The sequence below is a fragment of the Oncorhynchus clarkii genome, chromosome 32 (assembly GCF_045791955.1).
Source record: "Oncorhynchus clarkii lewisi isolate Uvic-CL-2024 chromosome 32, UVic_Ocla_1.0, whole genome shotgun sequence".
Classification (NCBI taxonomy): Eukaryota; Metazoa; Chordata; class Actinopteri; order Salmoniformes; family Salmonidae; genus Oncorhynchus; species Oncorhynchus clarkii.
In genome coordinates, this window is record NC_092178.1 from 2,557,666 (window position 1) to 2,584,407 (window position 26,742).

Here is a 26,742-nt window from a genome sequence, read left to right on the forward strand (position 1 = left end):
TCGTTGTTTCGTACACCAAGCAAGGAGTTTTTGTATGGAGGTTAATGAGAGAATGTCGAATTTGGTCGACATAAAATGAATGGCTTATTTGCTACGTGAGTTTTATTTGCTCAAATATAAGTGTCGTAATGATTAATTTGTAATGAGTGTACTGATATAAGTAGGACATCCCGGCAATTTTGAGAAAAACATTTATATCGGAGTTGCTTCGAGATGTTCATGCATATTCATGGTTGTGAGGCTACAGCAAAGCATCTCCACTGAATACAGGCAGTTGACGTCAACACCCCTCATCGAATATTCAAAGGGAATTACAATAATGACATGTACCAAATAATGCGTGCAGAGCAGAATTAGGAAGATACCGGATAATTATCCAAATCCCGAAAATAGCCGTTAAATTCTACAACCACCGAAAAGGAAGCGATTCTCAAACCTTCCGTAACAAAGCCATCACCTACAGAGAGATGAACCTGGAGAAGAGTCCCCTAAGCAAGCTGGTCCTGGGGCTCTGTTCACAAACACAAACACACCCTACAGAGCCCCAGGACAACAACACAATTAGACCCAATCAAATCATGAGAAAACAAAAAGATAATTACTTGACACATTGGGTTTAAAGGGTTTAAAGTAGTGGAATGACCTGATGGCCTTTAATGAGGGCTAGTTGGTAGAGTAATTCAAATATGTCTTTTTTTTATTTAACTTTTTTCTCGCTTCCCCTTTCCCATTTTGTATCACAAAGTGTAATTGATCTATACTATAAACTGCTGCTCCAGTTTCAACTGTTCTGCCTTATTATTATTGGACCATGCTGGTCATTTATGAACATTTGAACATCTTGGCCATGTTCTGTTATAATCTCCACCCGGCACAGCCAGAAGAGGACTGGCCACCCCTCGGAGCCTGGTTCCTCTCTAGGTTTCTTCCTAGGTTTTGGCCTTTCTAGGGAGTTTTTCCTAGCCACCGTGCTTCTACACCTGCATTGCTTGCTGTTTGGGGTTTTAGGCTGGGTTTCTGTACAGCACTTTGAGATATCAGCTGATGTACGAAGGGCTATATAAATACATTTGATTTGATTTGAGTTAGGGGGGCGCAAATGCAACATATTGGATGCCAACAGCTGTCAAACTTTACCAAAGAGGATGTGTATCTTGTTAGTATAGAGTACCACAGTATGAGTCATAATTCCCATAAAACCTAGTGGTCAAACAAGGAAATGGTTCCAATCATTTTTTCCCCAAAAGGGATTTTAGAAACATTTAAAATAAGGGCTGTGTTTGAGGCTATCATAAAGAAGTACAAATGCCTTGATGATCTGGACCAGACTGCCGAATCGAGGCAAAGGTAAGAATCTCCGGATTAACTATCTAATGTTATGATTAAATTGGCAACATTTTCTTTAAATGGTCAATTCTGTGAACTGTCTTGTGCAAGTTTTAAATGGTCATTGTAAATAACAATTTGTTCTTGTACTGACTTACTTAAATAAAGGTGGAACACCGATTGGAACCATTTCCCTGTTTGATTGGGTTTCAGTGTATTATAACTCGCACTGTGGTAGTCTATATCCATACTGTTTGGTTGGTGGGTTTAGTGTGTACAGAGAGAGTCTGGTGGGTTTAGTGTGTACAGAGAGAGTCTGGTGGGTTTAGTGTGTACAGAGAGAGTCTGGTGGGTTTAGTGTGTACAGAGAGAGAGAGTCTGGTGGGTTTAGTGTGTACAGAGAGAGAGAGAGAGTCTGGTGGGTTTAGTGTGTACAGAGAGAGAGAGAGTCTGGTGGGTTTAGTGTGTACAGAGAGAGAGAGTCTGGTGGGTTTAGTGTGTACAGAGAGAGTCTGGTGGGTTTAGTGTGTACAGAGAGAGAGAGAGTCTGGTGGGTTTAGTGTGTACAGAGAGAGAGAGTCTGGTGGGTTTAGTGTGTACAGAGAGAGAGAGAGAGAGAGAGAGAGTCTAGTGGGTTTAGTGTGTACAGAGAGAGAGAGTCTGGTGGGTTTAGTGTGTACAGAGAGAGTCTGGTGGGTTTAGTGTGTACAGAGAGAGAGAGAGTCTGGTGGGTTTAGTGTGTACAGAGAGAGAGAGTCTGGTGGGTTTAGTGTGTACAGAGAGAGAGAGAGAGAGAGAGAGAGTCTAGTGGGTTTAGTGTGTACAGAGAGAGAGAGTCTAGTGGGTTTAGTGTGTACAGAGAGAGAGAGTCTAGTGGGTAGAGAGAGAGAGAGAGAGAGAGAGAGAGAGAGAGAGAGAGAGAGAGAGAGAGAGAGAGAGAGAGAGAGAGAGAGAGAGAGAGAGAGAGAGAGAGAGAGAGAGAGAGAGAGAGAGAGAGAGAGAGAGAGAGAGAGAGAGAGAGAGCGAGAGCGAGTCAGGTGGGTTTATTCCGCTGTGGTTCATAGGCCAGAACGGTAGTAGTCACATGATCTGGTACTTGGCATTATGGGAAACAACCAGAGCAGTGGCTGGTGGATGAATAGCGTTCAACGTCAACACCATTTACTGTTGTGGGCTGAACAAGTAATAAGACGCAGCTGGCTATCAGCCGGACTTAGACAACACGGCTATCACTGTGCACCAGAAAGACAAGGTCCATGTCCGGTGACTCTGCCGGTTGGGACGGGTTTCTAGGACTTTACACAGACAGCAGCTGACCGACTCGGTGGAGTAGCAACTCGCTGCTTTTACGATCAAATAGGACAGACGACTCGCAAAAGTTGGGAGTCTTGCACGGATTTATCTTTGGACCGTTTTCGTATCGATACGAATAGTTGGCTTGATCAGCCGTTTTTTTTAGCAATACCGTGACTTTCTGGTTTGTTGTCGTCGTTTTGCCTCCGTTCTCCAGATTAACGGCGACCGATGCTTTTCAACGCATTGATTGTTTCATTTACGTTCGCCTTCGATTCGAAGCGATGTGGAAACGTTTTTCATAAATCATTGGACTGGCATGTCTCCCAATTTGGTGGATCCAAGATCAAGAACTGTCAGACTGGACGGTCATTCTTATGACGGCAACCCAGAGGGAAGAATTTCCTTCTGAAGCCATTGGAAACAGTTCTCCTCTATGCTGAAGAATAGACATGTGTCCCCAACACAGAAACCATCGATAACCTTCCTCACTGTCAGCACGTCACCCTAATTACCTTTCTCAGTTGTCACTGTTTATGATCAGGCGTCGTCGTTTCTACAAGATAAACGGTCATATTCAAGTTCACACCGCTCCATCTTAAATCTGGGCACAACCAGTCAGCGTGACTGTCCGTCTTCCTGAGACTCCGCTGTCGGGCCACCATGTGGGGCGCAGGGTCGCCACCATCCCTGCAGGTCGTCCTAAAGGTCCTTAAACGCGCTGCGGTCAAAGGACAGATCCAGCTGAACCGTTGGCTCCAGAGATCCTCCCCGGACGAGTGCGATAAAATGGACCTCTTGATATGCAACGCCTTTGACGAGAGAGGAGGCGCCGTCGGCAAGTCTGATGGAGACCCGGAGAGCATCGTTGACACTGGCGTGTCATTCACCGGTGGCGCCACCAACGGGGAGTTCAGACACCCGTGTTGTATTACCACGTGTTGCTTCAAGAGTGCCCTCCTGGCATGCATTCTGACAGCTGTGTGCTTCTCCTCCGTGGCTCTAGTCCGACAGTACCTCAAGGACCTTCTTCTCTGGGTGGAGAGCTTGGACAGCCTGGTTGGAGCCTTGCTGTTCATAGTGGGTCTGATCGTTGTGTCCTTCCCATTCGGCTGGGGGTACATCGTACTGAACGTGGCTGCCGGATACCTCTACGGCTTCGTGCTGGGTATGGGACTGGTGATGGTGGGGGTGCTCATAGGTACCTTCGTGGCTCACCTGGTGTGTAAGAGACTGTTGACGGACTGGGTGGTCAACAAGGTGGGGAACTCTGAACAGCTCAGTGCTGTAATTCGGGTGGTGGAGGGGGGAAGTGGACTCAAAGTGGTGGCCTTAGCGAGACTCACGCCCATTCCCTTTGGACTCCAGAATGCAGTGTTCTCAGTGAGTATGGTTGAAAATCTTGCAAGTACAGTTGCTGATGGTATCTTTGGTCCTTTCTCCATTGTCTGTGCAGGTGAGAAACGGGAACCAGAACGTGCTTCCCAAATGGAACCCTATTCCCTATATAGTGCACTACTTTAGGCCAGAGCCCTATGGAACCCTATTCCCTATATAGTGCACTACTTTAGACCAGAGCCCTATAGAACCCTATTCCCTAAATAGTGCACTACTTTAGACCAGAACCCTATGGAACCCTATTCCCTAAATAGTGCACTACTTTAGACCAGAGCCTATATAGTAGGGCTGCACAATTAATTGCATTCGTAATTTAAATATTGACATGTGCAATATCCATATTGCTATGTTTGTTTTTTCTAGTTTACTCTTTGTCCTCTCTCTCCCTCTAACAGCTGCTTCTCACACACACACCCTGTCACTCAAGTAGCTCCTCTGTTAGGTCAGGGCTCCTCCGTTAGGTCAGGGCTCCTCCGTTAGGTCCTGCTTCCTCTGTTAGGTCAGGGCTCCTCTGTTAGGTCAGGGCTCCTCTGTTAGGTCAGGGCTCCTCTTAGGTCAGGGCTCCTCTGTTAGGTCAGGGCCCCTCTGTTAGGTCAGGGCCCCTCTGTTAGGTCAGGGCCCCTCTGTTAGGTCAGGGCCCCTCTGTTAGGTCAGGGCTCCTCTGTTAGGTCAGGGCTCCTCTGTTAGGTCCGGGCTCCTCTGTTAGGTCCGGGCTCCTCTGTTAGGTCCGGGCTCCTCTGTTAGGTCCGGGCTCCTCTGTTAGGTCCGGGCTCCTCTGTTAGGTCCGGGCTCCTCTGTTAGGTCCGGGCTCCTCTGTTAGGTCAGGGCTCCTCTGTTAGGTCAGGGCTCCTCTGTTAGGTCAGGGCTCCTCTGTTAGGTCCGGGCTCCTCCGTTAGGTCCGGGCTCCTCCGTTAGGTCCGGGCTCCTCCGTTAGGTCAGGGCTCCTCCGTTAGGTCAGGGCTCCTCCGTTAGGTCAGGGCTCCTCCGTTAGGTCAGGGCTCCTCCGTTAGGTCAGGGCTCCTCCGTTAGGTCAGGGCTCCTCCGTTAGGTCAGGGCTCCTCTGTTAGGTCTGGGCTCCTCTGTTAGGTCTGGGCTCCTCTAAGTATAAAATCATCAATAGATTATTATTTTTTTCCCCCATATCTTTCAGCTGTCAACATGTTGCATTATAAAGGGAATAAGGTGTCATTTGGAACAGACAGCATCTGTAAGGGTGGTCGACCTTGTTCCTGGAGAGCCTGGTGGATGTGCAGGCCTTTGTTTTAGCTCCAACATACTTTAAAGATTCAGCTAAAGTAGCCTAGGTCCTGACGAGAAGCTGATTTGCAGTATCAGGTGTGTTCGAACAGGGCTGGAACACAAGCTTGCACACTTAGGAGAACAAGGCCTAGCGTTCCAAGGAGAACAGGGCCGAGTGTCCCAAGGAGAACAGGGCCTAGCGTTCCAAGGAGAACAGGGCCGAGTGTTCCAAGGAGAACAGGGCCTAGCGTTCCAAGGAGAACAGGGCCTAGCGTTCCAAGGAGAACAGGGCCTAGCGTTTCAAGGAGAACAGGGCCTAGCGTTCCAAGGAGAACCGGGCCGAGTGTTCCAAGGAGAACCGGGCCGAGTGTTCCAAGGAGAACCGGGCCGAGTGTTCCAAGGAGAACAGGGCCGAGTGTTCCAAGGAGAACAGGGCCGAGTGTTCCAAGGAGAACAGGGCCTAGCGTTCCAAGGAGAACAAGGCCTAGCGTTCCCAAAGCTACCCACTGGGGCTGTGCAGAATACTGTGACACAATAAGTAATGGATATGGAGAAATATGACTATGTCAAGTATGTTCTTTTATATTATCTGTGATCTGAAAAAATTCATTTCCAGCTGCCAGCACACATCTCTCCTTCACTCAAACAGTGTGAAGCGCTGTGTTCTCTAAATAACTATTGGCTACTTCTTCTGTCTGCAAAGAGACGGGCGGGGTATCGGTTGAAACCGGTGCAAAGATTGGATTAGAACAAGCCACTGCTCCTGCTGCTCTCAGACACACAGGCACTGCTGTTTCAGTCACTCGTCTCAGGGCACGAGTCTCCCTTTCTCCAAACGTCATGTATGAATCAGAATTCACAGCTAGTTGTTGTTTAATCTAGTTATTTCCTGTCTTGTCTGAGGCCGTATGGTTGTTTTAGTCCCTCTACCTGGTGGTGTTTAGTACGTCTACCTGGTGTTGTTTACTACGTCTACCTGGTGGTGTTTACTACGTCTACCTGGTGGTGTTTACTACGTCTACCTGGTGTTGTTTACTACGTCTACCTGGTGTTGTTTACTACGTCTACCTGGTGTTGTTTACTACGTCTACCTGGTGTTGTTTACTACGTCTACCTGGTGGTGTTTACTACGTCTACCTGGTGTTGTTTTAGTCCGTCTACCTGGTGTTGTTTTAGTCCGTCTACCTGGTGTTGTTTACTACGTCTACCTGGTGTTGTTTACTACGTCTACCTGGTGTTGTTTACTACGTCTACCTGGTGGTGTTTACTACGTCTACCTGGTGTTGTTTACTACGTCTACCTGGTGGTGTTTACTACGTCTACCTGGTGTTGTTTACTACGTCTACCTGGTGTTGTTTAGTCTGTCTACCTGTTGTTGTTTACTACGTCTACCTGGTGTTGTTTAGTCTGTCTACCTGGTGTTGTTTACTACGTCTACCTGGTGGTGTTTACTACGTCTACCTGGTGGTGTTTACTACGTCTACCTGGTGGTGTTTACTACGTCTACCTGGTGGTGTTTACTACGTCTACCTGGTGGTGTTTACTACGTCTACCTGGTGGTGTTTACTACGTCTACCTGGTGTTGTTTACTACGTCTACCTGGTGTTGTTTACTACGTCTACCTGGTGGTGTTTACTACGTCTACCTGGTGGTGTTTACTACGTCTACCTGGTGGTGTTTAGTACGTCTACCTGGTGTTGTTTAGTACGTCTACCTGGTGGTGTTTAGTACGTCTACCTGGTGGTGTTTACTACGTCTACCTGGTGGTGTTTACTACGTCTACCTGGTGGTGTTTACTACGTCTACCTGGTGTTGTTTAGTACGTCTACCTGGTGTTGTTTAGTACGTCTACCTGGTGGTGTTTACTACGTCTACCTGGTGGTGTTTACTACGTCTACCTGGTGTTGTTTAGTACGTCTACCTGGTGGTGTTTAGTACGTCTACCTGGTGTTGTTTAGTACGTCTACCTGGTGGTGTTTAGTACGTCTACCTGGTGTTGTTTACTACGTCTACCTGGTGTTGTTTACTACGTCTACCTGGTGGTGTTTACTACGTCTACCTGGTGGTGTTTAGTACGTCTACCTGGTGTTGTTTAGTACGTCTACCTGGTGTTGTTTAGTACGTCTACCTGGTGTTGTTTACTATGTCTACCTGGTGTTTAGTCTGTCTACCTGGTGTTGTTTACTACGTCTACCTGGTGTTGTTTACTACGTCTACCTGGTGGTGTTTACTACGTCTACCTGGTGTTGTTTACTACGTCTACCTGGTGTTGTTTACTACGTCTACCTGGTGTTGTTTACTACGTCTACCTGGTGGTGTTTAGTCTGTCTACCTGGTGTTGTTTACTACGTCTACCTGGTGTTGTTTAGTCTGTCTACCTGGTGGTGTTTACTATGTCTACCTGGTGGTGTTTACTACGTCTACCTGGTGGTGTTTACTACGTCTACCTGGTGGTGTTTACTACGTCTACCTGTTGTTGTTTACTACGTCTACCTGGTGTTGTTTAGTCTGTCTACCTGGTGTTGTTTACTACGTCTACCTGGTGTTGTTTAGTCTGTCTACCTGGTGTTGTTTACTACGTCTACCTGGTGGTGTTTACTACGTCTACCTGGTGTTGTTTACTACGTCTACCTGGTGGTGTTTACTACGTCTACCTGGTGTTGTTTACTACGTCTACCTGGTGTTGTTTACTACGTCTACCTGGTGGTGTTTACTACGTCTACCTGGTGGTGTTTACTACGTCTACCTGGTGTTGTTTAGTACGTCTACCTGGTGTTGTTTAGTACGTCTACCTGGTGGTGTTTACTACGTCTACCTGGTGTTGTTTACTACGTCTACCTGGTGGTGTTTACTACGTCTACCTGGTGTTGTTTAGTACGTCTACCTGGTGTTGTTTAGTACGTCTACCTGGTGTTGTTTACTACGTCTACCTGGTGTTGTTTACTACGTCTACCTGGTGTTGTTTACTACGTCTACCTGGTGGTGTTTACTACGTCTACCTGGTGTTGTTTAGTACGTCTACCTGGTGGTGTTTAGTAAGTCTACCTGGTGTTGTTTAGTACGTCTACCTGGTGGTGTTTAGTACGTCTACCTGGTGGTGTTTACTACGTCTACCTGGTGTTGTTTACTACGTCTACCTGGTGGTGTTTACTACGTCTACCTGGTGTTGTTTAGTACGTCTACCTGGTGTTGTTTAGTACGTCTACCTGGTGTTGTTTAGTACGTCTACCTGGTGTTGTTTACTATGTCTACCTGGTGTTTAGTCTGTCTACCTGGTGTTGTTTACTACGTCTACCTGGTGGTGTTTACTACGTCTACCGGGTGTTTAGTCTGTCTACCTGGTGTTGTTTACTGCGTCTACCTGGTGTTGTTTACTATGTCTACCTGGTGTTTAGTCTGTCTACCTGGTGTTGTTTACTACGTCTACCTGGTGGTGTTTACTACGTCTACCTGGTGGTGTTTACTACGTCTACCGGGTGTTTAGTCTGTCTACCTGGTGTTGTTTACTGCGTCTACCTGGTGTTGTTTACTATGTCTACCTGGTGTTTAGTCTGTCTACCTGGTGTTGTTTACTACGTCTACCTGGTGGTGTTTACTACGTCTACCTGGTGGTGTTTAGTCTGTCTACCTGGTGGTGTTTAGTACGTCTACCTGGTGTTGTTTACTACGTCTACCTGGTGTTGTTTACTACGTCTACCTGGTGTTGTTTACTACGTCTACCTGGTGTTGTTTACTACGTCTACCTGGTGTTGTTTACTACGTCTACCTGGTGTTGTTTACTACGTCTACCTGGTGGTGTTTACTACGTCTACCTGGTGTTGTTTACTACGTCTACCTGGTGTTGTTTACTACGTCTACCTGGTGGTGTTTACTACGTCTACCTGGTGTTGTTTAGTCTGTCTACCTGGTGGTGTTTACTACGTCTACCTGGTGTTGTTTAGTACGTCTACCTGGTGTTGTTTAGTACGTCTACCTGGTGGTGTTTACTACGTCTACCTGGTGTTGTTTAGTACATCTACCTGGTGTTGTTTACTACGTCTACCTGGTGTTGTTTACTACGTCTACCTGGTGTTGTTAACTACGTCTACCTGGTGGTGTTTACTACGTCTACCTGGTGGTGTTTACTACGTCTACCTGGTGGTGTTTACTACGTCTACCTGGTGGTGTTTACTACGTCTACCTGGTGGTGTTTAGTACGTCTACCTGGTGGTGTTTAGTACGTCTACCTGATGGTGTTTAGTACGTCTACCTGGTGTTGTTTAGTACGTCTACCTGGTGTTGTTTAGTACGTCTACCTGGTGTTGTTTAGTACGTCTACCTGGTGGTGTTTAGTACGTCTACCTGGTGGTGTTTAGTACGTCTACCTGGTGTTGTTTACTACGTCTACCTGGTGGTGTTTACTACGTCTACCTGGTGGTGTTTAGTCTGTCTACCTGGTGGTGTTTACTACGTCTACCTGGTGGTGTTTACTACGTCTACCTGGTGGTGTTTACTACGTCTACCTGGTGGTGTTTACTACGTCTACCTGGTGGTGTTTACTACGTCTACCTGGTGTTGTTTACTACGTCTACCTGGTGTTGTTTACTACGTCTACCTGGTGGTGTTTACTACGTCTACCTGGTGGTGTTTACTACGTCTACCTGGTGTTGTTTAGTCTGTCTACCTGGTGGTGTTTACTACGTCTACCTGGTGTTGTTTAGTCTGTCTATCTGGTGGTGTTTACTACGTCTACCTGGTGGTGTTTACTACGTCTACCTGGTGTTGTTTAGTCTGTCTACCTGGTGGTGTTTACTACGTCTACCTGGTGTTGTTTAGTCTGTCTACCTGGTGTTGTTTAGTCTGTCTACCTGGTGGTGTTTACTACGTCTACCTGGTGTTGTTTACTACGTCTACCTGGTGTTGTTTACTACGTATACCTGGTGTTGTTTACTACGTCTACCTGGTGTTGTTTAGTCTGTCTACCTGGTGGTGTTTACTACGTCTACCTGGTGTTGTTTACTACGTCTACCTGGTGTTGTTTACTACGTCTACCTGGTGTTGTTTACTACGTCTACCTGGTGTTGTTTACTACGTCTACCTGGTGGTGTTTACTACGTCTACCTGGTGTTGTTTAGTCTGTCTACCTGGTGGTGTTTACTACGTCTACCTGGTGGTGTTTACTACGTCTACCTGGTGTTGTTTAGTCTGTCTACCTGGTGTTGTTTAGTCTGTCTACCTGGTGTTGTTTAGTCTGTCTACCTGGTGTTGTTTACTACGTCTACCTGGTGTTGTTTAGTACGTCTACCTGGTGTTGTTTACTACGTCTACCTGGTGTTGTTTACTACGTCTACCTGGTGGTGTTTAGTCTGTCTACCTGGTGGTGTTTACTACGTCTACCTGGTGTTGTTTAGTACGTCTACCTGGTGTTGTTTAGTACGTCTACCTGGTGGTGTTTACTACGTCTACCTGGTGGTGTTTACTACGTCTACCTGGTGGTGTTTACTACGTCTACCTGGTGTTGTTTAGTACGTCTACCTGGTGTTGTTTAGTACGTCTACCTGGTGTTGTTTACTACGTCTACCTGGTGGTGTTTACTACGTCTACCTGGTGTTGTTTACTACGTCTACCTGGTGGTGTTGTTTACTACGTCTACCTGGTGGTGTTTACTACGTCTACCTGGTGTTGTTTACTACGTCTACCTGGTGGTGTTTACTACGTCTACCTGGTGGTGTTTACTACGTCTACCTGGTGGTGTTTACTACGTCTACCTGGTGGTGTTTACTACGTCTACCTGGTGGTTTTTACTACGTCTACCTGGTGGTGTTTACTACGTCTACCTGGTGTTGTTTAGTACGTCTACCTGGTGGTGTTTAGTACGTCTACCTGGTGGTGTTTACTACGTCTACCTGGTGGTGTTTACTACGTCTACCTGGTGGTGTTTACTACGTCTACCTGGTGTTGTTTACTACGTCTACCTGGTGTTGTTTACTACGTCTACCTGGTGTTGTTTACTACGTCTACCTGGTGGTGTTTAGTCTGTCTACCTGGTGGTGTTTACTACGTCTACCTGGTCAGTATAATTATTCCATTGCGGACGACGCCTGTCGTTATGCCGTGATCCAAGCCCGTGATTCTCGTTGTTGTTGTTGTTATTACTATTGCTCCTTGTCCAAGCATGTTTACTGAGCGACAGGTCATTAGTAAATGACACATGTAGATTATTTTGATTGTACAAATGTTGTGACATAAGTGTGGGGAGAGAAGTTTTGCTGCTCTCTAAAGTGAACCAATATTTGGTGGATGATGAATTATTCTAGCTTCATTTAAATGTGTCTGGAAGAAATGCAAGCAGCAGCAGTAGTAGCCAGCCATGCGTTAGGCTATTTACAGTATAAGCCTGCCCACTGCAGCTCTAGCTGCTGTTTACACAAACTGGGCCTACTGCAACCCTAGCTGCTGTTTACACGAACTGGGCCTACTGCAACCCTAGCTTCTGTTTACACAAACTGGGCTTACTGCAACCCTAGCTGCTGTTTACACAAACTGGACCTACTGCAACCCTAGCTGCTGTTTACATAAACTGGGCCTACTGCAACCCTAGCTTCTGTTTACACAAACTGAACCTACTGCAACCCTAGCTGCTGTTTACACAAACTGGACCTACTGCAACCCTAGCTTCTGTTTACACAAACTGGACCTACAGCAACCCTAGCTGCTGTTTACACAAACTGGACCTACAGCAACCCTAGCTGCTGTTTACACAAACTGGACCTACTGCAACCCTAGCTTCTGTTTACACAAACTGGACCTACTGCAACCCTAGCTTCTGTTTACACAAACTGGGCCTACTGCAACCCTAGCTGCTGTTGACACAAACTGGACCTACTGCAACCCTAGCTGCTGTTTACACAAACTGGACCTACTGCAACCCTAGCTTCTGTTTACACAAACTGGACGTACTGCAACCCTAGCTGCTGTTTACACAAACTGGACCTACTGCAACCCTAGCTTCTGTTTACACAAACTGGACCTACAGCAACCCTAGCTTCTGTTTACACAAACTGGACCTACTGCAACCCTAGCTTCTGTTTACACAAACTGGGCCTACTGCAACCCTAGCTGCTGTTGACACAAACTGGACCTACTGCAACCCTAGCTGCTGTTGACACAAACTGGACCTACTGCAACCCTAGCTTCTGTTTACACAAACTGGACGTACTGCAACCCTAGCTGCTGTTTACACAAACTGGACCTACTGCAACCCTAGCTTCTGTTTACACAAACTGGACCTACTGCAACCCTAGCTTATGTTTACACAAACTGGGCCTACTGCAACCCTAGCTGCTGTTGACACAAACTGGACCTACTGCAACCCTAGCTGCTGTTTACACAAACTGGACCTACTGCAACCCTAGCTTCTGTTTACACAAACTGGACAGTACATAAAAGGCTGAAGGGAACTTTAAACACAGATGCACTTTTCTGAGATCCTACATTACCCTAGGCCTAGCTCAAGGGCTGCATGTCCCAAATTACACCCTATTCCAGACATGAGGCTTTGTCAAAAGTAGTGCACTATGAACAGAATAGGTTGCCATTTGAGTTGCAGCCCCTAGTCTGTTTTGAACCCCCAACTATTTTTACCCCACACTGAGAAGGTGGTGTGTGTGTGGGTGGTAAACCCGGAATTATCCCCACGGACTAATCTGTCACTGGTCTCCAACACTTGACACGGCTAACAGTGAATTGCCCCTTTGTGTCAACACTAGGCCTACACTTCCCTCATCAACTCATCCCTGACCACTGTCTGCATCCCCTCTGACTTCAACATGGTCAGAGTTGCTCCCCTCCTCAAGAAACCAACACTCGACCCCTCTGACGTCAAAAACCACAGACCTGTGTCCCTTTTCTTTCCAAAACACTTGAGCGTGCCGTCTCTGAACAACTCTCTCACTATCTCTCTCACCTAACTGCCAAAGCTGACTCTCTCTCCTCTGTTCTCATCCTCCCCTCTTGTGCCATCAAACCCCTACGACTTATCCAGAACTCTGCAGCCCTCTCATGTCACACTCCGCTGGCTTCTAGTCGAAGCTCGCATCCACTACAAGACCATGGTGTTTACCTAGGGAACAGCAAGAGGAACTGTCCCTCCCTACCTTCAGGCTATGATCAAACCCTACACCCCAACCAGAACACTCCGTTCTGCCACCTCAGGTCTCCACCCCTACGGGAGGCAGCTCCCACTCAGCCAAGTCCAAGCTCTTCTCTGTCCTGGCACCCCAATGGTGGAACCATCTACCCCCTGATGCTAGAACAGCAGAGTCCCTGTCCATCTTCCCCCTGATGCTAGGACAGCAGATTCCCTGCCCATCTTGCAAAAATATCTGAAACCCTACGTCTTTACACAGTATCTTAAATAATCTTCCTCCTCACCTGAATGGAATGGAGTAGACTGTTGTGAGGTTAGGTAGCATGTTCCCACATCTGTTGGTCCCAGTAGACTGTTGTGAAGTTAGGTAGCATGGTCCCAGTAGACTGTTGTGAGGTTAGGTAGCATGGTCCCAGTAGACTGTTGTGAAGTTAGGTAGCATGGTCCCAGTAGACTGTTGTGAAGTTAGGTAGCATGGTCCCAGTAGACTGTTGTGAGGTTAGGTAGCATGGTCCCACGTCTGTTGGTCCCAGTAGACTGTTGTGAGGTTAGGTAGCATGGTCCCAGTAGACTGTTGTGAAGTTAGGTAGCATGGTCCCAGTAGACTGTTGTGAGGTTAGGTAGCATGGTCCCAGTAGACTGTTGTTAGGTAGCATGGTCCCACGTCTGTTTGGTCCCAGTAGACTGTTGTGAAGTTAGGTAGCATGGTCCCAGTAGACTGTTGTTAGGTAGCATGGTCCCACGTCTGTTTGGTCCCAGTAGACTGTTGTGAGGTTAGGTAGCATGTTCCCACGTCTGTTTGTTCTATCATGTCAAATCCTTGCAAGTCATGGCTAACATATATAAATGTTTGGCATGACAAGGAGTGGCACAAAAATTATCGTACCCACCCAGGCTAGCAATTAGACTGTACAAGGCATGCCAAAAATAATATTTGTCACATGCTTTGTAAACAGACTGGGCCGTACGCATTACCATCTGTAGCGCCTTGCGGTTAGATGCCAAGCAGTTGCCATACCAAGCACAGTCAAGATGCTCTCAATGGTGCGGCTGTAGAGCTTTTTGAGCATCTGCGGGCCCATGCCGAATCTTGAAAATGTGAATACGTGAATACGCTTACCAGCTGGACAGCACATGCCCTGAGTACGCATCCTGGTAATCGGTCTGTCCATTGTGAATGTTAACCTGTTTTAAATGTCTTACTCATATCGGCTACGGAGAGCGAGATCACGGTCGTCCGGAACATCTGGTGCTCTCATGCATGGTTCAGTGTTGCTTGCCTCAAGCATAGAAGGAATTTAGCTTGTCTGGTAGGCTCGTGTCACTGGGCAGCTCACTGCATGGGTTTTCATTTGTATTCCAGGATAGTTTGCAAGCCTTGCCCCATCCGAAGAACGTAGTAGGATTCGATCTTAGTCCTGTATTGACGGTTTGATGGTTCGTCAGAAGTCGAAGTGGGATTTCTTCTCAACACCTGGAATAGTGTCCTGCTCCTTGAGGTGGCAGCTCTAGCCTTTAGCTCAGTGTGTATGTACGTAAGGTCACTGTGGGGACAATTTCATCAATGCACTTAATGAAGCCGGTGACTGTGGTAAATTCCTCAATGTTACAGGATGAATCCCAGAACATTTTCCTTGTAGGTTTTAGCGTCTTCTTCATCGGACCACTTCCTTATTGAGTCACTGGTACTTCCTGTCTTGAGTTTTTGCTTGTAAGCACGAATCAGGACGATTTATGGTCAGATTTGCCAAATGGAGGGAGAGATTTGTATGCATTTCTGTGTGTGGAGTAAAAGTGATCTAGAGTTGTTTTTTTTCGGGGGGGGGGGTTGCAGGTGAAAATTAGGTACTGTAAAATAGATTGCCGTTTCCCTGCATTAAAATCAACGGCCACTAGGAGCGCCTCCTTTCAATGTGCATTTTCTTGTTTGCTTAAGGTCCTATACAGCTTGTTTAGTGCGGTCTTAAAAATATAGATGAACTCTCTTGGTAAATAGTATGGTCTACAGTTTATCATGAGGTACTCTACCTCAGGTGAGCAAAACCTTGAGACTTCCTTTATATTAGAGATTGTTAACAACAGGTGTTGGGCAAAAGTGACAAACATCTCCCCCTTAACCTCACCCTACGCTTGCCATCGGTCTTGACGATGCATAGAAGAACCAGCTAGATGTACATTGTCCTTGTTCAGACGCGACTCTGAAACACAGGATTTTGCAGTTCTTCAGGTCCCATTGATAGGATATTCTCCAACAGAGCTCGTCCAGTTTATTCTCCAGTGATTAGACTCAAAATTGGTTAAGAGCTCGTAAGAGATGGCAGCTATCCACTGCAGCACCATCTTCACATTTGTCGATGTGGTCCACTTTTCATACCGTAGCCTATAGGCTAAGCCTCGTATAAGCCTTGACCAGGTTGGGCATACCTTTTAGCTTGAGGGCCACATCGGGATTTAGGAGGGCCGCACAGATTTTTGGGGGGCCGATTTGTTAAAATTAATTTGCGGGCCAGACCTTTTATTTATAGGTTAAGATGTTCAAGAGTGGCCTGGAACCCAAAATAATAATTCCCTAGTCTGAGTACCAGTCTCTTTATCTGGCGTTCCACTCCTTGTCATTGCCAAAGAGACTAGCCTTTCTCTACGTTCACGTCTGTAGCCATGAAGTGCTTTGAAAGCCAGGTCATGGCTCACAACACCATCATCATGCCAGAAACCCTGGACCCACTCTAATTCGCGTACCGCCCCAACAGATCCACAGATTATCTCAATCGCACTCCACACTGGTTTTCAAATTGTATCAGAGTAAAATGTAGCCTAAATATCTTGAATTCCCATTGTGTTGGTAATCATATATTTAAATACGTATGTTTTCATAATGACTGTGTTCTAGTCATACTAGTGGAAAATATATCGTTAGAGTAGACGGTAGGCCTAAAAAAAATAATAGCTTGATTTTGTTTGTTTCCCAAATGTTCCAGATAATGTAGTGGAATCCCCCCTCAATCAATCTTTGACATTAGCATGATATTGCATTTTAAATGGACAAGATTTATTTTAGTTAGGCTAGGTTACGCTACATATGTCAACCCTTCTGTTGCTTTATGAAGATCAGCAGGATGTGGGATTAGGTTCAGGTTGTAGTCATATACTCCTTAGCATTAGTCGAAAACAACAAAGGAACATATGGAGCAGTCAGTCTCCTACAAACGTGGGCATGTGTTGTTTTGACAGCACACATTGTTTAGTATCAAAACACTGCTTCCACCCAGGTGCAACAGAGTAACAGCAGCTGTTCTAGACAGACCAGGTTGACTACTGTAGGAGACAGCAGCTGTTCTAGACAGACCAGGTTGACTACTGTAGGAGACAGCAGCTGTTCTAGACAGACCAGGTTGACTACTGTAGGAAACAGCAGCTGTTCTAGACAGACCAGGTTGACTACTGTATGAGACAGCAGCTGTTCTAGACAGACCAGGTTGACTACTGTAGGAAACAGCAGCTGTTCTAGACAGACCAGGTTGACTACTGTAGGAGACAGCAGCTGTTCTAGACAGACCAGGTTGACTGCTGTAGGAGACAGCAGCTGTTCTGGACAGACCAGGTTGACTGCTGTAGGAGACAGCAGCTGTTCTAGACAGACCAGGTTGACTACTGTAGGAGACAGCAGCTGTTCTAGACAGACCAGGTTGACTACTGTAGGAGACAGCAGCTGTTCTAGACAGACCAGGTTGACTACTGTAGGAGACAGCAGCTGTTCTAGACAGACCAGGTTGACTACTGTAGGAGACAGCAGCTGTTCTAGACAGACCAGGTTGACTACTGTAGGAGACAGCAGCTGTTCTAGACAGACCAGGTTGACTACTGTAGGAGACAGCAGCTGTTCTAGACAGACCAGGTTGACTACTGTAGGAGACAGCAGCTGTTCTGGACAGACCAGGTTGACTACTGTAGGTAACAGCAGCTGTTCTGGACAGACCAGGTTGACTACTGTAGGTAACATCAGCTGTTCTAGACAGACCAGGTTGAATACTGTAGGAGACAGCAGCTGTTCTGGACAGACCAGGTTGACTACTGTAGGTAACAGCAGCTGTTCTAGACAGACCAGGTTGAATACTGTAGGAGACAGCAGCTGTTCTGGACAGACCAGGTTGACTACTGTAGGTAACAGAAGCTGTTCTAGACAGACCAGGTTGACTACTGTAGGTAACAGCAGCTGTTCTAGACAGACCAGGTTGACTACTGTAGGAGACAGCAGCTGTTCTAGACAGACCAGGTTGACTACTGTAGGAGACAGCAGCTGTTCTGGACAGACCAGGTTGACTACTGTAGGTGACATCAGCTGTTCTAGACAGACCAGGTTGACTACTGTAGGAGACAGCAGCTGTTCTAGACAGACCAGGTTGACTACTGTAGGAGACAGCAGCTGTTCTAGACAGACCAGGTTGACTACTGTAGGAGACAGCAGCTGTTCTAGACAGACCAGGTTGACTACTGTAGGAGACAGCAGCTGTTCTGGACAGACCAGGTTGACTACTGTAGGAGACAGCAGCTGTTCTAGACAGACCAGGTTGACTACTGTAGGAGACAGCAGCTGTTCTAGACAGACCAGGTTGACTACTGTAGGAGACAGCAGCTGTTCTAGACAGACCAGGTTGACTACTGTAGGAGACAGCAGCTGTTCTAGACAGACCAGGTTGACTACTGTAGGAGACAGCAGCTGTTCTAGACAGACCAGGTTGACTACTGTAGGAGACAGCAGCTGTTCTAGACAGACCAGGTTGACTACTGTAGGAGACAGCAGCTGTTCTAGACAGACCAGGTTGACTACTGTAGGAGACAGCAGCTGTTCTAGACAGACCAGGTTGACTACTGTAGGAGACAGCAGCTGTTCTAGACAGACCAGGTTGACTACTGTAGGAGACAGCAGCTGTTCTAGACAGACCAGGTTGACTACTGTAGGAGACAGCAGCTGTTCTAGACAGACCAGGTTGACTACTGTAGGAAACATCATAGTCATGGTAGCCGTCAAACAGTTCTACTGCTGCACACAGACGTGATGGCAACTTTTATCATAACTGCTAACTTTCATCTGATACCTTCTAGTAGCTACGTTGTTTTGCTTGTTCAGTAGATCATTTTGGTATGTCCTGGATACTGGGACAAGAGAGCCCCTAATGCCTTTTATGGTGGCTTAGATAGATTGGCTACGGCTGTTTCTATGAAAGGGTTAGCGTTTTGGTTGGATAGTGCCTTCACTGTGACCATACAGATAATGTTGCTTACTGTCCAGTTTGATTTGTCCAACTACAACCTGCAACTATTATTAACCTGGATCGACTGCTTGGTTACTTTTTCTGGTTAGCGTGATTAAAGATGGTTCTAGAGTTGTTGCATGTCAGTGTGGCTTTCTTAGCCTACTGCAGTTGCAAAGTAGGTAGCATTTAGCAATTTATAGGTATATTAAATAGGTAGCATTTAGCATTTTATAGGTATATTAAATAGGTAGCATTTAGCATTTTATAGGTATATAAAATAGGTAGCATTTAGCATTTTATAGGTAGCATTTAGCATTTTATAGGTATATAAAATAGGTAGCATTTAGCATTTTATAGGTATATGAAATAGGTAGCATTTTATAGGTATATGAAATAGGTAGCATTTAGCATTTTATAGATATATGAATCGGTAGCAGTTAGCATTTTGTTTGGATAGTACCCTAACCTTACAGACCCAGGAGTGTCATTTTCCTTTAGCCTATCAGGAGTCCCCAATGCCTACCGCATCAAACAAACACCGACTTGAAACTAGGTTGTGTTTCAAGCTGGGTGACATACGACGGATACGAAGTTACTGCTAATGACGTTGGAGTTTCCACCTCTAAAATCAAAGTTACAGTTCGCTCACAGTGTAGCTTAAACAAAATCAAGTGTCATCTACTCTTGAAAGGGAGACTAGACCAATGTTTTCCTTATTCATTTCACTGCTGTAGAACTGAAGCCTCACACGTAGAGAAACTTGATACGACCCCCCCCAAAAAAAGTATTTTTTTGTGCTCTGAAAAGGGTGTTCCGGCATAGTAAATGCTGTCACGTTGGTTTGTGGGTAATCTAGACCGAGCCTAACAGCCTATAGAGGGTTTGCTACAGCGTTACCATTGCCACCCCATACTGTTTGCATAATCATTTATTTATTCCACAGTTGAGTTCAGACATGAACATGCAGTTCAGGAAGTATTCACACCCTTTGACCTTTTTCCACATACAGCCTGAATTTAAAATGGAGTAAATTGAGTTGTTGTCACTGGCCTCCAGACAATAACCCATAATGTCAAAGCGGAATGATGTTTTTAGATATATATATATTTTTTTTACAAATGAACAAAAAATGAAAAGCTGAAGTCCTGAGTCAATAAGTATACAAACTCTCCTTTATGGGAAGCCTAAATAAGTTCAGGAGGACCAAATTGCTGGTCACATAAGTGTCATGGACTCAGTGTGTGTGTGTAATAATAGTGTTTAACATGATTTTTAAAAGACTACCTCGTCTTTTATACCAGACGTACAATTATCTGTAAGGTCCCTCAGTCGAGCTGTGACTTTCAAACACCGATTCAACCACAAAGACCAGGGAGGTTTTCCAATGCTTCACAAAGAAGAGCACCTTTTGGTAGATTGGTACAAATTAAAAACAGACATTGAATATCCCTTTGAGCATGGTGAAGTTATTCATTACACTTTGGATGGTGTATCAATACACCCAGTCACAACAAAGATACAGGCGTCCTTCCTAACTCAATTACCGGAGAGGAAGGAAACTGCTCAGGGATTTCACCATGAGGCCAATGGTGACTTTAAAACAGTTACAGAGTTTAATGGCTGTGATAGGAGAAAACTGAGGATGGATCAAGACATGAACTTTATGTCCTGAATACAAAGCGTTATGTTTGGGGAAATCCAACACGTCCCTGAGTACCACTCTTCATATTGTCAAGCTTGGTGATGGCTGCATCATGTTATGGGTATGCTTGTCATCGGCAAGGACTAGGGAGGGAGTTTTAATGATAAAAAGAAACAGAATAGAGCTAAGAACAGGCAACATCCTACATGAGAACCTGGTTATAGAGGGAAACCTCTATAGTGAGTGAGTCGTATAGGATTGTAGCTTTTCATTTGACCTAAACCAGTCAGCAGGTCATACTTTACAGCTTCACTATGGGCCCTGGTCAACGGTAGTGGGCCCCGCCTGGTCAACGGCCGTGGGCCCCGCCTGGTCAACGGCCGTGTAGAAAATGGGGTGCCATTTTGGATATTGACACTATGAGGGGCTTGGAAGTTCCCTGTCCAATGGTTATAATGTCCCACCCATGACGCCAGGGCCTGTATTCACAAACGTAGCCCAGAAATATTTTCAGTATCTATCTCGGATTCTTCTGGCAATTCTCACAGTAACTTCACTGGAAGGAATGATGTTGGGCATTTCTTTTGCATTTGTATTTGCCTCTAGAGCACAAACCATTTATTTTTTTAGAAATTCACAATGAAAGCAGCCATTTTAGCCATCCATACCTCCTGTTAGACCCTATAATCTGTGAACCGTACGTGATACAGACAACATCTTGGTATCATTACACTCCTTTACAGCACACTCTCATGGCGTGATTCTGAAATAATTTCCCCTGGGTGGGCGGGGCTTATTTAAAAAAAACGTATCCTACAGGACCGTCAGAATTAGCAGGGTTCCTACTGAACTTGTGATGCACTTCAGATTGTAGACTCTCCATATGAGAGTGCTACAAGGAGTGTAATGATACCAAGATGTTGTCTGTATCACGTACGGTTCACAGATCATAGAGTCTTACAGGAGGCATGGATGGGTCTGAATCGGGCCTAAAATGGCTGCTTTCATAAGAATGTCAAACAATCTGAGATACCAAGAAATATTATCAACCTACCTATGGAATTGCCCTTGGGTAAAGTACTCTGTCCAAAGGTTATCACGTCCCTCCCAGGACAGGAGCCAAGACGAGACTGCTCTTTGACCCTCCACTCTGTCGAAACGCTGACGCTCCCAAATCACAACGCTGACGCTCCCAAATCACAACGCTGACGCTCAAATCACAACCCTGACTCTCCCAAATCACAACCCTGACTCTCCCAAATCACAACCCTGACTCTCCCAAATCACAACCCTGACTCTCCCAAATCACAACACTGACTCTCCCAAATCACAACACTGACTCTCCCAAATCACAACCCTGACTCTCCCAAATCACAACGCTGACGCTCCCAAATCACAACGCTGACGCTCCCAAATCACAACGCTGACGCTCCCAAATCACAACGCTGACGCTCCCAAATCACCACGCTGACGCTCCCAAATCACCACGCTGACGCTCCCAAATCACCACGCTGACTCTCCCAAATCACCACGCTGACTCTCCCAAATCACCACGCTGACTCTCCCAAATCACCACGCTGACTCTCCCAAATCACCACGCTGACTCTCCCAAATCACCACGCTGACTCTCCCAAATCACCACGCTGACTCTCCCAAATCACCACGCTGACTCTCCCAAATCACAACTCTCCCAAATCACAACTCTCCCAAATCACCACGCTGACTTTCCCAAATCACAACGCTGACTTTCCCAAATCACAACGCTGACTTTCCCAAATCACCACGCTGACTCTCCCAAATCACCACGCTGACTCTCCCAAATCACCACGCTGACGCTCCCAAATCACCACGCTGACGCTCCCAAATCACCACGCTGACGCTCCCAAATCACCACGCTGACGCTCCCAAATCACCACGCTGACGCTCCCAAATCACCACGCTGACTCTCCCAAATCACCACGCTGACTCTCCCAAATCACCACGCTGACTCTCCCAAATCACCACGCTGACTCTCCCAAATCACCACGCTGACTCTCCCAAATCACAACTCTCCCAAATCACAACTCTCCCAAATCACAACTCTCCCAAATCACAACTCTCCCAAATCACCACGCTGACTTTCCCAAATCACCACGCTGACTCTCCCAAATCACCACGCTGACTCTCCCAAATCACCACGCTGACTCTCCCAAATCACAACGCTGACGCTCCCAAATCACTCACCACTGTACAAGTTGTTGCCACTTGTATCATGTCTTGTTGAAGACAGTTAAAGGCCTCCGTTCCCTCTCTCCTCAATGAATCCTACCTGCAGGCCCGTCTGTAGACTGTTGTCGACCTGCTTGACATTTCTACTTTTAATTACTCTACTTAATTACTCTGATTCCCCAGATGACTTCCTGTTCACTATATAATGAATGTGAATCCCCAGATGACTTCCTGTTCATTATATAATGAATGTGAATCCCCAGATGACTTCCTGTTCACTATATAATGAATGTGAATCCCCAGATGACTTCCTGTTCACTATATAATGAATGTGAATCCCCAGATGACCCACAGCCCGCCATGTCATTATGCAATATTGTGTGTAGAAAATAATTATATACATTTTAGAATAAGGCTGTAACGTAACAAAATGTGGAGAAAGTCAAGGGGTCTGAATACTTTCCGAATGAGGCTGTGGATCCAACTTTGCTCTCACCTTTTATCTTGTACTGCTAGCACGACACAGACAGGAAGTCTATTTAGGAACGTTTTTGTAGGCAGCATGTCAAGACAGACATACAGTCTAAATACTGATTTTAAATTAAATGTTTTCATCATCGTTGCAACCATTGGCTAAAGCAGGAGACAGACAGGAAGTCAACGTAGGAATGTTCCTTTTTTTTTCTGTTTTTTCCCCCCCCCAGCAACAATCAGGCTACGATATGACAAATAGCAGTAGGCCCCAGGCCATCCAAAACTAACTCGCCCCACTGTCAAACTCAGTTTACCGTGCTTCAACGCCCCAGAGGTGGAACAGCTACTCTGGTGGATTTAAATCATGTAGCGTACTGTCTGTCAAATGGCATCTTAATTATTAAGATTACATCATCACCGGGGCAGCAGGTAGCCTAGTGGTTAGTGTTGGACTAGTAACCGGAAGGTTGCAAGTTCAAATCCCCGAGCTGACAAGGTACAAATCTGTCGTTCTGCCCCTGAACAAGGCAGTTAACCCACTAGGCCGTCATTGTAAATAAGAATGTGTTCTTAACTGACTTGCCTAGTTAAAGAAAGGTAAGATAAATAAGATTACATCATCACAAATGTTCATGTGTGGTTAAAAGGCGGATTGTTTTGCCCCAATGTGATGTGAAGACCCTGCTTCTGCTACTCCAATATCCTTAGTTACAACAGACAGGCCTACGTGCTACATTAGCCTACGTGCTACATTAGCCTACGTGCTACATTAGCCTACACGCTACATTAGCCTACGCGCTACATTAGCCTACGCGCTACATTAGCCTACGCGCTACATTAGCCTACCCGCTACATTAGCCTACGTTCTACATTAGCCTACGTGCTACCTTAGCCTACGTTCTACATTAGCCTACGCTCTACCATAGCCTACGTTCTACATTAGCCTACGTCCTACCTTGTTCTACATTAGCCTACGCTCTACCTTAGCCTACGTTCTACATTAGCCTACGTCCTACCTTGTTCTACATTAGCCTACAAAATGTATTGGTTTTCAGAGTGTTGGTTGAAGTAGCCACAGGGGTTTTATTTATTCAGAAATACGAGGCTACTAGTCTTTTTGAGCAGAATTATTTTGCATTAATCCCGACGTTCACTACTTTTGACCACGACCCAATGGCACCTTTTTTATAGAGGGCTGTGGTCAGAAGTAGTGAACTATAGCGAGAATAGGGAGTCATTTGGGACGCAGGGGGCCTATGATGCATCCATGGTTGGCTGGTTATTAGGCCCTTGTGGAGTTGCGTTGTGTCCGTCCACCCCCTTTTTAGTAAGAACATTCTGTAGAAGAGGAGGCTCCATTTCAATGTCCCCTGGTTTGTTTCCTACTGAAGTAGCCTGCCTTAGAGAGTTAGATCTGTAACCCAAAACCCCAGTGTCTGCCAGGCTTAGCAGAACAAATAAAATGGCTGAAATAACTATTTCCAGCTATGTTATTGAGGCATGCTACTTTTGACCAGAGCCCCTATGTAGTGCCCTATGATGAAGGGTGCGGTTTGGCCACCCGACCGACCCCATTAATCATTCGTTTTTAATTGGGTGGTTTTAAATTATGAATTCATCATGTGATGTACCAACAGGGAAGATGTTTGTTCACATGCTCAGCTGAACTCTGGGTCCTATTTAATCACAATGGGTTAGGTCTACAGGATCCTAACTCTGGGCCCTATTTAATCACAATGGGTTAGGTCTACAGGGTCCTAACTCTGGGCCCTATTTAATCACAATGGGTTAGGTCTACAGGGTCCTAAATCTGGGCCCTATTTAATCACAATGGGTTAGGTCTACAGGGTCCTAACTCTGGGCCCTATTTAATCGCAATGGGTTAGGTCTAGAGGGTCCTAACTCTGGGCCCTATTTAATCACAATGGGTTAGGTCTACAGGGTCTTAACTGGGCCCTATTCACAATGGGTTAGGTCTACAGGGTCTTAACTGGGCCCTATTTAATCACAATGGGTTAGGTCTACAGGGTCCTAACTCTGGGCCCTATTTAATCACAATGGGTTAGGTCTACAGGGTCTTAACTGGGCCCTATTCACAATGGGTTAGGTCTACAGGGTCTTAACTGGGCCCTATTTAATCACAATGGGTTAGGTCTACAGGGTCCTAACTCTGGGCCCTATTTAATCACAATGGGTTAGGTCTACAGGGTCCTAACTCTGGGCCCTATTTAATCACAATGGGTTAGGTCTCCAGTGTTTCTGGATAAAGCAGTACCAATCTAATGCCTTCCTGTCTGTAAGCAGTGTCTGTCTGAACAATGGCTCAATGTATATACATTGATTTGATTGATGTTCTGTTTGTTTCGTGCTGAAAACAGCTTTGTTTTGCCAGGGGTTAAGTCTAAGTGATACAATTTCAAAATGGCAGTTTCAGCCATGCCATCTTTTGCTGAACCAGAACAGAACAGGGGACAAACCGGGTGGGATTTAGGGTTTGATTGAATGTTGTTATTCTGCATACCAGCTATACAGAAGATTATTCTAGGATTCTCTGCTGTTTTTAAATGGCCTCTATACAGCTCCCACCCACAGCCTCTATACAGCTCCTACCCACAGCCTCTATACAGCTCCTACCCACAGCCTCTATACAGCTCCTACCCACAGCCTCTATACAGGCCCTGCCCACAGCCTCTATACAGGCCCTGCCCACAGCCTCTATACACGCCCTGCCCACAGCCTCTATACACGCCCTGCCCACAGTCTCTATACAGCTCCTGCCCACAGCCTCTATACACGCCCTGCCCACAGCCTCTATACACGCCCTGCCCACAGCCTCTATACACGCCCTGCCCTGCCCACAGCCTCTATACACGCCCTGCCCACAGCCTCTATACACGCCCTGCCCTGCCCACAGCCTCTATACACGCCCTGCCCTGCCCACAGCCTCTATACACGCCCTGCCCTGCCCACAGCCTCTATACACGCCCTGCCCACAGCCTCTATACACGCCCTGCCCTGCCCACATGTTGCATCCCAAATCACAACATTTTCCCTACACAGTGCGCAGCTTTCATAGGGAATATGGTGCCATTGGGACGCAGTAGGAACAGACAGATGCCTGGGTGGAAAGTCCACACAGCGTAGATATCATAGCACCGTGCGTTTTGCTTAGCTTAGCACAAGATAACTGGGGGATTTGATATCTGCTGTACAGTGACATTCACAGCAGCGGACTAACGTGAAAGAACCACTGTCTTAAGGACAGACTCCATGCTGTGGGCCACTCCCTCAGTGTGCAAGTTCAACCCTTTCAAGGAGAAACGTGGACGTAGGCCAGTCTAGCATGAATGTATATAGCCTGTGGAAGTGCTTTGTTTCTGTGCATTGCAACAACAAGACGTTTCTCTCTGCCTCTTTCGCTCTCTGCCTCTCTCTCTCTCTGCCTCTCTCTCTCTCTCTGCCTCTCTCTCTCTCTCTGCCTCTCTCTCTCTCTCTCTGCCTCTCTCTCTCCGCCTCTGCCTCTCTCTCTGCCTCTCTCTCTCTCTCTGCCTCTCTCTCTCTCTCTCTGCCTCTCTCTCTCTCTCTGCCTCTCTCTCTCTCTCTGCCTCTCTCTCTCTCTCTGCCTCTCTCTCTCTCTCTGCCTCTCTCTCTCTCTCTCTGCCTCTCTCTCTCTCTCTCTCTCTGCCTCTCTCTCTCTCTCTCTCTCTCTGCCTCTCTCTCTCTCTCTCTCTCTGCCTCTCTCTCTCTCTCTCTCTCTGCCTCTCTCTCTCTCTCTCTCT

The 26,742-nt window shown here is 46.3% G+C and overlaps 1 protein-coding gene across 1 annotated transcript in view; it reads left to right on the plus strand.

Moving 5' to 3' along the window:
- The first annotated feature begins 2,451 nt into the window (after positions 1-2,451).
- LOC139391871 (transmembrane protein 64-like) overlaps positions 2,452-26,742 on the plus strand; it is a 31,817-nt gene continuing 7,526 nt past the window's right edge. The window contains exon 1 of the mRNA XM_071139480.1: positions 2,452-4,002. Coding sequence (XP_070995581.1) covers positions 3,283-4,002 — 720 coding nt within the window. The 5' untranslated portion in view covers positions 2,452-3,282. The remainder of the gene's footprint in view (positions 4,003-26,742) is intronic.